At 40.8% G+C, this 10,497-nt stretch overlaps 2 protein-coding genes and 3 non-coding genes across 5 annotated transcripts; 3 read left to right on the plus strand and 2 right to left on the minus strand.

Moving 5' to 3' along the window:
- Positions 1–318: 318 nt before the first annotated feature.
- b4gat1 (beta-1,4-glucuronyltransferase 1) lies at positions 319–3,835 on the minus strand. Its single transcript, XM_068308160.1, has 2 exons — positions 2,302–3,835; positions 319–2,210 (listed from the first exon to the last, which is right to left on the minus strand). Exons 1-2 carry the CDS (start codon positions 3,403–3,405, stop codon positions 2,019–2,021), a joined length of 1,296 nt encoding a protein of 431 aa, XP_068164261.1. The 5' UTR covers positions 3,406–3,835; the 3' UTR covers positions 319–2,018.
- Positions 3,836–4,621: 786 nt separating this feature from the next.
- On the plus strand, positions 4,622–4,703 carry trnas-gcu (transfer RNA serine (anticodon GCU)). Its single transcript has one exon. It is a non-coding gene; the product is annotated as a tRNA-Ser (tRNA).
- A 453-nt stretch (positions 4,704–5,156) lies between these two features.
- trnas-gcu (transfer RNA serine (anticodon GCU)) lies at positions 5,157–5,238 on the plus strand. The gene has a single exon. It is a non-coding gene; the product is annotated as a tRNA-Ser (tRNA).
- Positions 5,239–6,039: 801 nt separating this feature from the next.
- On the plus strand, positions 6,040–7,895 carry pfdn2 (prefoldin subunit 2). The gene is made up of 4 exons (XM_068308312.1): positions 6,040–6,165; positions 6,563–6,651; positions 6,785–6,908; positions 7,105–7,895. Exons 1-4 carry the CDS (start codon positions 6,085–6,087, stop codon positions 7,294–7,296), a joined length of 486 nt encoding a protein of 161 aa, XP_068164413.1. The 5' UTR covers positions 6,040–6,084; the 3' UTR covers positions 7,297–7,895.
- A 471-nt stretch (positions 7,896–8,366) lies between these two features.
- On the minus strand, positions 8,367–8,448 carry trnas-gcu (transfer RNA serine (anticodon GCU)). The gene has a single exon. It is a non-coding gene; the product is annotated as a tRNA-Ser (tRNA).
- Between the last annotated feature and the right edge of the window lie 2,049 nt (positions 8,449–10,497).

Here is a 10,497-nt window from a genome sequence, read left to right on the forward strand (position 1 = left end):
AAAACGTCAGCGCCGCGTCGTCAAACGCAGAATGTCACACGTGTCCCCTGACTGACAGATGGGCCAAACCACCGTAAGCACACGAGATTTGTTATTTTCAACTTTCTAAAATCAGCTTTTGTCGTATATATTAATCAAAAGTCCAAGATTCTTTTGTTTTTCAGGGAATATTGGAATAACGGATGGATTATGATGAATCTGGATTGAGCGATACGTGGAGAAAGACTCGTTATAAATCTGAGGTGACTTTTCCAAGGAGTCAAAAACTTTCTGATGACTGAAGATGTTCTTGTGAAAGAAAAATGAGTGAAATAAAAGTTATCCAACAGGTTTAATAGAAACTCCAACAATATTTTATGAGCACAAACCAAAAAAAATAAATAACAAGTAATGAGAACACATGAGAAATAAAACACTGCACCACATCAATATTGTTGAAATTAATCTCAGTCCAGAAAAATAGTGGATAAAAGTGATTTTTTTTTTTTTTTAGTGGTTCTAAAACAAAAATATTCCATGACAAACATGATTCTTTTGCACCAGACAAAATTTCATGCTACATTTTCAGACATGCCTCAAACAGCTCCAGTTAAAGGAAATATTTTCACAATAAATATATCACTATATGCGACAAAAGGAAAAAAATATTTCCATTAAATCAAGGATTAAAAAACAACTCAATGTCAAACATGTTTTATATGTGCGTACTTCCACTGAACAGACATGAGGAAAGTGGTGAATTTAATACTGAATTATGTGAAAAGAATTCTGTGCAACATTTCACATATAGATCGATATTTTCGGTTGAAATAGTCCCACAGAAACGCCGGCCGTTTTGTTAAACTTTACATTTTGATTGATCAGAACATATTTGTGCAATATTTGCTTCTACCTGCAGCTCATTGGCACCGTAATTTACCATAAAATCAGCTTCAACCTCCAATAAGACGACTTTAGAGGTAAAATAGAGCCGTGTCCAGTTTGTGTTGCTGAATAATCAATGAAATGCTTTGTTTTACTATTGATCTGAGGGTAATCGCTCTCACGCAGAACAACCACTTCCAAAATGATTTGGGTTTGTTTTTAGTTTGTTTTCCGAGCCTCAGTTCAGCCTAAAGTGTTAACGTGAAACCCAGGAGCCCTGCTGCCCTCTGGTGGCCGGAGGAAACCGATGATGGGTTGGGGTTGATTCCCTTCACAGACAGTAGTCCATAATAACTTTGTTCATCATGTTCCTTTACCGAAAATATCTGACAGAAATGTTTAAACCACTTAAACCAACCATCTTTCCTTTGCCAGAGAAATTCTATTTGTATATCTGATGTGGTTTTTGACTCGGGATAAAGTGATATTGACTTATTGGGGCCTATTATCAATAATTAGGGCGATTGAGAAAAAATAATAGATACAAATTTAAATCTCAGTGTCCAAAACTTTACATAACCAATTGTATAAAATAATGTAGTTTAATAAAAGTAATGTATAATTACTTTATTATCTTCTGCTACCTCATTCTACCAGTCCACTGCATTTGAAGGTGAATAAATCTTCTTTTTTGTGCTGAATTTCACTGATATTTTTGGAACTAATTACTACCGTCTATAGAGAGAAAGGCTGATGCGCCCCTGCCAGACTAGCTTTGACAAACTGACAGCTAAAAATGCAGAAAACAAAATAGTGAATAACAAATTTAACTGGAGGAGCAATTTGTTAAATCTGAAGCCAAAACCTGCGTTAAAATAGAAAATGTATCTGATATACTTTCATGTTAATGTCACTCAAATACTAGAATTCTAAATTTCACATTCTTCTCATTTGAGGGGCGTCTTCAAATAAATCCAGTGTTGGAAGACAAACTCCTTCTGTTCTGTCGTTATGAGAAATCAAAGAGAAACCAGAACAGTTTGGGCAGAAAGGCAGCAACTGGAAGCGGACTAAAATAATAATAATTTTAAAAAAAGTTCAAAACTTATTTCATACGGGATTGGTAGAGGCAGGATGTGTCCTCTTCATCCCTCTCAACATCGTCTGTCAGAGGATGGGTATTTGGTTTTCAGGCCCTCTTTGAAGCTACGGAATAGAACCCTGTTGCGTTTGTTCTCCTCGTCCTTCCTGGCGTGGAACTCCCCCTGGATCTTGAAACCTCGATGCACCACGAAGGCCGAGCTCAGGACCGGAAACTTGAATCCGGCCACGTGCAGCTCGCAGGCCTGGAGGAAAACAGAAGAACAAGATGTGAAGATCCACTTGGAAGCAGGGAGTAGAGAAAAGTCAAAGCCCAAGCAGCCCATGAGCACAAACCTGACTGATTCGATTGAAGCCATACTGCTTGAAGTTCTCATCATAGAGGGGTACGGTGCGGGGGCCGATGTAGAAAGGCTCCCAGGGGTCCACCCAGGTGAGAGTGTAGGCCACCTCCAGCGAGCCCGTATCCTTCACCCGGCTGTTGACCCACTGGGAGTAGTTGGTGGGGGCCTGACAGCGAGGGCAGAGCTCCTCGTAGAACGGCCGGACCTCTCCGACTTGGTAGAGCTGAACCAACTCGGCTTTGGTGGCTGGCATCTTCCTGGCGTGTCGGATCTCGAAGGCGGGCAAGACGAACACCTCATCGTCTGCCGGCTCACGCCTCGAGATCAGACCCAGGAACTGCTGGTGCAGATCGCCGCTGGGCATCATGTCGATGTCGACCACCAGGATGTAGGACGCCTCCGTTCCGCCTCGGGCGACGTTCCGAAGGAGGTTGTTCGGATAGGAGATGTTTCCCCCGATGGCGTAGTTCATGTACTTGTCTCTGTATGTCTCCAGCCTGGAAAACACAGACGCACAGTCCTCAAGCCCCGCGAAATGCTCGTGATCCTTCTCAGGGAAGCCGGCCATCTCTCCTGAGAGGCAGACCAGGTGGAAGTCTGTGAGGGCTTGGATCTGAGGGCAGAAGAAGCTGAGAGCGTAAACCAGAGCCGTGGCGAACTTCACATCCTGGCCGTGGGCGAAGATGGCCACAGAGATGGGGTTGTGCCACCTGTCCACCAGAGACTCCAGGTGATGCAGGTTGTTGATGGTGGTGTGTGTGGCCAGAGCCAGCAGGTTCGAGTTAGGGTCAGATCCAGGCTTCAAGTTGGAGGTGAAGTCACTTTTGATCAAGTTCTTGTAAACCCTGTACTGCCCACTGCTGTCGAATATCCCACCTGTGGACAGGGAGTACCTCAGGCGCTCCTTCCGCGAGTTTTTCTCCGGGTGTCCATCTTTCTTGCCCCCGGAGCCCCCGAAGAGCTCGGAGTATCGGTAGCGCTGCTGCTTCCCGTGGAACTTGGACAGGAAGGATAAATAAATGAGCTGCAGGAGCGCCACGATCAGCAGGGCACTCAGCACCACTTTGAAGGGGGAACATTTCTTGGAGAGATGCATGCCAGAGACGAGACACAGCGGGTCATGAAGCAGCCGACACCGGCCCACAGCTAGCTAGCTAACGCCCCCTACATCACCGCTACAATGCTAACCCCGCAGCCTGTTCGGCTACTAACGCAACGGAAAATCTACTTTACCGCATTTTTTTTTTTTTTTAGTTTTTCGTGCGCAAGGTTTATACACGGTCTTCAAAAAATACAAAAAAAAAAAAAAAAAAAGAATTTAAATGTAAAATGAATCCAGCTTCAGTGGTTTCCATAAAAACCACAACATCGTTGTTGCCATTGTGCGCCGTTCCAGCAGCCACAGCGGCGTAATGACGTCATGACGTACAGGATAACCGTAATGTCGCGAGGAGAGGCGCCACAGAATGGCTGGCTAGCTGTTAGCCGGGTTGAACTAACGGTCACTGCAGGACTGAAGACGGAAGAATATTAAAAAAAATATATAAAATTTAAAAAAAAAAAAAAGTTTGAGTCCGTATCTCGAGGCAAACGTCACGTAGTTTCACTTTTTTGTAATTAAAAAAAATCGAAATTTGTTGTTTTGAACATGACTGTTTTTGTTCATGTTTCCTTTAAAGCTTTATATTTAATTTATTATGTAGCCCACATACATGATGTCTGATCTATATTTAATAAACTTTTTTTTTCCGCAGACAAACCCACATAAGTCAAATTAAATATGACGACGCTATGTTTTATTTATGATAAAACTTTTATTTTACAATAAAACAGTCAAGTTATTATCATTAATTGTAACCACAGGCATAATGCTTTAACAGTAAATTGACATCCACCTGAGACCTTTCAACTGTTTTTTTTCCCCCTAGAAAGAAAAAACACTTACCAAAGTGCTCGCTTTGGTAAATGTTTTGTCAACATTGACAATAAAGTGGATTGGTCAAAAAACACTGATGTAGTTTTCAAAAAGGGTTCAGAGCCACCTGCTCTTCCTCTGAAGTGTTAAATATTCTGTGAAATTCAAATTGTTCATTACAACGACCACTAAACAGGTTGATGATCATGCTCCAAACTTAATTGTGATGTGAGCAGATGTCTTCATGGTGATTGTGGATTTTGATTGAGTTCATCTAAATATTTGAAGAATTCAGGGTCGTTCAGCTTAGTAAAGATTATATTGCGGCACAAATATCAACACAAAATCGAGGATGAGTCAACAGTGATGAGAAAACAAGAGACAGGTTAAAATAAGAGACGAGGTGGCCGAGTGGTTAAGGCGATGGACTGCTAATCCATTGTGCTCTGCACGCGTGGGTTCGAATCCCATCCTCGTCGGTAAAAACTTTAATCTTAATGGTGAAATACAGGTATTCCTCAACCTACGAACGCAATTGGTTGATGACAGTCAGCTGGTGATGTTGATGATCCGCTCTACAGTAATGGAGCACTACCTGTATAAATGGCGATCTCGCTTTGGTAATTTATATTCACACTATCTTCTCACTGGTGGAGAGGAGGGGTTACAGATTGGTGGGCTGAGGACTGCATCGCTGCTTTCTGCAGATGATGTGGTCCTGTTTGCATCATCGGCCTGTGACCTGCAGCATTCACTAGTCTAGTTTGCAGCCAAGTATGAAGTGACTACTATAACAATGGATTGAAATTTAAGAATGATAAAACTCCTTTTAGGTTATTGAACATGCGTCTTGCTTTGACATGCTTGTGTTATCTTAGCTCCGCCAGTATTTATCAAGCAGGAACCGACGTAAACTAATGTACAAAACGTAGGACGAGGTGGCCGAGTGGTTAAGGCGATGGACTGCTAATCCATTGTGCTCTGCACGCGTGGGTTCGAATCCCATCCTCGTCGGTGAGAAATTTAATTTACCTTCTCACTATCTATTGTGTTCTGTGTGTTTGTGGTGACAGTTGCAGGTTCCTTGATTTGAGTCCGCCTGGGACGTTTCTTTGCAGAGTTGACATGTTCTCCACAAAATTGCATTCTTCCTGGGAATCTTTGACTTCCTCCCACTAACAAAAAGCCATGCAATAAAGCTGAACTGGTGAGTTCAAATTTGTTTAAATCTATATATGCGTTGCTTCTTATGAAGAATTTAGCTGTTTTATAATTTTTCTTCAACTCAAATTTTATTGAGAGAGTGGCTAACCATGTCTGACCCGCTATCTGAAGTTTTCTCATCTGATCAGAGGGATGAGATCCGTATTGAGTTACAGCCCCGCCACCTGCTGGACGATATCGGTACTACTGCTAGCGAAACAAAACAGACGGCAGTCAGAGAGGAGAAAAAAATAACATGTACTCTATTAGTACAAACTTACTCCTGCGCTGGTATGGATCAGCATTCTTGACAACACTGTACCAGATAATCATCTCATATTGTCCAAACCCTCTATGACTGATTATTCTCCTTATTAATACATTTCAAATGTAAAAACTAGTTTTATATTAAATAGAAAAATATCCAAGCTGCAATGAAACAGATGTGGTTCAAACTGTTAAGATGAAGATATCTGTATGACCTTTTTTTCCCCCTTGACAAATTATATTTAATAGATTATAGATTTATATCAATAAATATAACCGCTACCTTTTTTCCCCATATAAGGGATAAAAGCTATTCATTTCTACTCAGGCACTAATGTGACCAGCTCAACACATCGTCCCTGGGGTCCATCCTAGCAACACCCTTCCAAGATGGCAGCCAACAGTAGCAACACGGGTAGCAAATCCAGCAGCTCCACGGGTGGAAAGCAGTCCGGCCCATCGGCCGAACAGGTACCCCACGTCGTCTCGAAACTGATAGTGATCGATACGCTCGTTATCGATGCGGCGAAGTCGTCCAGGGTCAAGCTAAAGCTGTTAGCTTCGCCTGCAGCTAGCCAAAGCTAACGTTAGCTTCTCCATCGCTACCATCGGTCTGTCGTTTCGGTGGTGGTGAACCAGCAGAAAACGACAGTGTGCAACTGTAAACACACACACACACACACACACACACACACACACACAATTTGTTAGGTTCTAATCGAAAGAGTGTCGAAGCATTTAAATTGGCGTATGTTACTGCACATGTTACTGTGACATAAAACAATCTTTTGAAAGTACAGAACAAAAACATCACAGAACAGATGAAAAACCTCAACCATTCAACCCGTGGTTGTTTTTTCTGTGACAGGTGGTGGCAACATTTCAGAAGATGCGTCAGGAGCAACGCAATTTGGCCTCCAAAGCAGCAGAGATGGAGATGGAGATGAACGAGCACAGGTTGGTTGGATGTGTTTCATTTGATTCACTCTGAACTCATTCAGTGTTCAGCCTAAAAAAAAATGTCACACATGAAGAAAACACCTAAGTAATGCCACAAAAACAATCTGTGTGATCTTTCATTCTAATCTAGTTTAGTAATTGAGACCCTGAAGGACGTGGATGCTTCGAGGAAATGCTTTCGTCTTGTCGGAGGGGTGTTGGTGGAGCGGACGGTTAAAGAGGTTCTACCAGCCTTGGAAAACCATAAAGAACAGGTGATGGTTGATATTACGAAAATAAATGTGCAAAAACTGGAAACAAAACCAATTTAAAGTCTCTGTGAGGTTAAATTTTTTTCTAACAATTACCTTCTTTTACTATATTTTTAACATAACTTCAAGCAATAAAGTCAAGCACAAGACCAAAAGGTGTTAGAGAAGACCTCACTCTGATTCCTCTTCTCCTCCACAGATCTCCAAAATAATCGAGTCCCTCAACACAAAGATGCAGTCGAAAGGACGGGAGCTTACAGAGTACAGGGAACGCTACAACATCCGTTTGGTGGGAGAGGGCGAAGGAGAGGCACAAAACCAGTCAGCAGCATCTTCCGGGGACAGCGAAGGTGGCGGTTCTAAAAGTGCAGCTGGCGTTTTAGTGTCGTAGTTTTTGTTAATAAAGTTCAACAGTAGAGCCTTATGATTTCTGCAGTACTGAAAACACAAGTCATAAAATCTAGTTAAAACAAACTGATCATGGGATAATTTGGTTTTTGAACATTGGTGGGATTTTTGTTAAATGTCATGATTGTGTTTTCTCAATACAAAATTATGTGAATGCACCTGTAGGTCAGGTTGTGTCTCTTGTGTCTCTTTTTTTTTTTTTTTAAACTCATTTGCTGCCAGCTCTTTGTAGCAATTGATCTCCTTCGACAGATTTTCTCAGACACTCCGGGCATTTATGTGTTTTTTCTTTCTGTTCCTGACCGATCACAACATGCTTCGCTCGGAGCGACACAGCATTCGCTCGCGGGTGAACTTGGACATACTTTGCTTCATCGTAAGCTCCTGCAACTGCTCCGTCTTCCTCTAATTCTTTATCCTCTGTTCTGTAACTGGATCTGTTGTCATAACGCTAAATTCTATTAAAAACTTGATTCTCACTGACAAGCTCCACCAGACTATCACCGAGTTTTCCCTGTTAAAAAATGGATTTGACGTCTGTAGACGTGAATTAAGTATTGTGAAATAAATGACAAAATTCAAGTGCTTCTTCAAACACTCATTTACAAGCCAATAAATATTTACGGTCTCAGATTTGAGGTTGAAATTTCCATGTGAGATGATTGCCAAGCTGGTTAAGAAAATATTGAAATATTAATTTTAAATACTTAGAAGCACATTAGATAATAAGGTGTAACAGCTTTAAGGCATTTTAACAACTAAAGTTTCCATTTTCTTACTGTTCTTTAACCCATGGTAAACCTGTTTAAACGACACAACACTGCCAGACCCGTTTTCTGTAACTAGGGACAATATTTCTGGTGACATCTGTTGATGTGTGGCAAAAAACTTTCCAACACTTAGTTTTTTAATTTGATCAGTTGGTCAACAGGTGTCCTGAATGTGAAAGATTTCATATTGGTTTTTAAAAATATGGAAGACAAGCCAAAATTTATTTCAACTTGTTTCTTGCGGAAGATTAAAATCGTTGCCGTCAAACATGAAAACATGTGTCGACGAGGATGGGATTCGAACCCACGCGTGCAGAGCACAATGGATTAGCAGTCCATCGCCTTAACCACTCGGCCACCTCGTCTCGTGTAGGCTCCTGGTGGCCCCGCCCTAATTTTTACTTACTATCAGAGCCTACGAAACGATTGGTCACTGTGAGTCGACACCTTACGTCAGAGCAACATTCTCTTTCGTGAATTTTCATCCGCGTATCCGGATTCGGGTCACGGGGACAGCAAACAGCAACTTTTAACCTAGATTGCGTCACTTCCTGTTTGCTAAGCACTGGCAGTGCTGAACTAACACAAAGCAAGATAGATAGATAGATAAAATTAGATAAAAAATAAAATTAAAATATAAACAGTATAAAATTAAAATAATAACAGTATAAAATTAAAATATAAACAGTATAAAATTAAATTAAATCCATTCAACCCCGTGCTGACCCCGCTCCTCCTGAGAGAGTCATTGTACCACGGTGCACGAAGGAGGACCTCAGCCTCTCTGGAGGTGCTGTGTGACAGCAGTCTGCCGCTGAAGGTGCTTCTCTGCTGGGAGAAGGTAGTGTGTAAGGGGGTGGCTGGAGACGACTCATCATGTTTAATAACCTTAAATTAATTTCCCATTACTATGTTAACCTGGGTGCGTCCTCTCACCCTCCTTCATACCTATGATCAATTTAGTTCACCTATAGTGCATGTTTTTAGAGAGAACCCGCCAGACACGTGGAGAACATGCAAACTCGTCACAGAGAGGCCCTCAATGGGATTTGAACTTAGACCTCCTGGCTGCGAGGAAACAGCATTTCCGCTGCAAAAATAATGTAAAAACATTAAAAACAAACTCGCCACCAGCTTTCGGTCGTACGTTTCTCGTGAAATGAAATGAAATGCATTTCCTGTTCGTTTGATGCTTTTATTTTGAACGACCACCGGACATGAACACATGTTGGTCACACTGCCCTCCTGTGGTCAATGGCCGTATTGCATATTTTACCTTTACTCATTCTTCGTGTCCGAACCCCAACGATTGCATACGTTTCATATAGTAAACGTGAAATAGTAAGACGTCTTCAATTCTATCGCTGATAAAATATTCAGAAGGCTCTTGATGGTAAATGCGTTTGATACCCTCTTGTGGTCAAAGTGAGGAACTACAGATGCTTCATTTTCATTTGATCGCAGATATAACACGATGTCAGTGCGTCTGGATGAAATATTTTAAATAAAACGTCAGAAAACAATTTTAATTTTACTTTACATATCTTAACAACTCAAAATATACTATGTATTTTTTAATTGATAGAAGACGAAATTAACGAAACGAATTAAAATATTTCCTTCAAAGTTGGAGTGCATGGGACGCTTTTGGTTCGATGTAAAAGGCGAATTATCATTTCAACGTGCAATATTCTTGATTGTTGGATAAACCAATTTAAGAATGTGATTCCTAAGGTGAACTCAAAAACCAAAAAGAAAATAAACAAACAAAAACAAAGACAAAAAATCTGAAAAAAAGATAATACAAGCAAAATAAGACATGCATGCATGCATGCTTCATATCGGCTGAACTATTCGGTGGAAAACTAAAAAAAGAAAGTTATTTCGGAAGACGTGTCAATAATGTTATTCTACGTTCTGGAAGGATCTGTAGTCGTGATGCCCTCTCGTGGACATGATGGGTTACTACAAAAACATTGAGATAAAGTTAGACGATGTTATATTGTCACCAGCTTCCGGTTGTGACTATCGAAATATTTTTAATCGACGGCAGTAATGCGTGTTTTGTCCCCCCTGCTAAAAGCGACTACAAATTTTTAAACAATGCAATCTTAAAAAAAGAAAAAAATAGTAATTTGCATGACTGTTTATTACCAGTAGTAAAGACTGCAATGATGTCCCCGACAGAGGTCGCAAATATAATTCGTTATTTTGATACTTTTATTTTGAACATCTATCAAAAATCAACATACAGCGTATCACCGTATAGTTGTGATATTAGATAGATTTTGTGACATTAGATATTAGATGTTGTGATATTAGATAGTGACGCCTTACATTGTAAGAAGGGTGTACCTTATCCAACATGTGGGCCTCCTGCTAATTTTCATCTATCTATCTATCTATCTATCTAT

This window comes from Antennarius striatus, chromosome 23, assembly GCF_040054535.1.
Source record: "Antennarius striatus isolate MH-2024 chromosome 23, ASM4005453v1, whole genome shotgun sequence".
NCBI lineage: Eukaryota > Metazoa > Chordata > Actinopteri > Lophiiformes > Antennariidae > Antennarius > Antennarius striatus.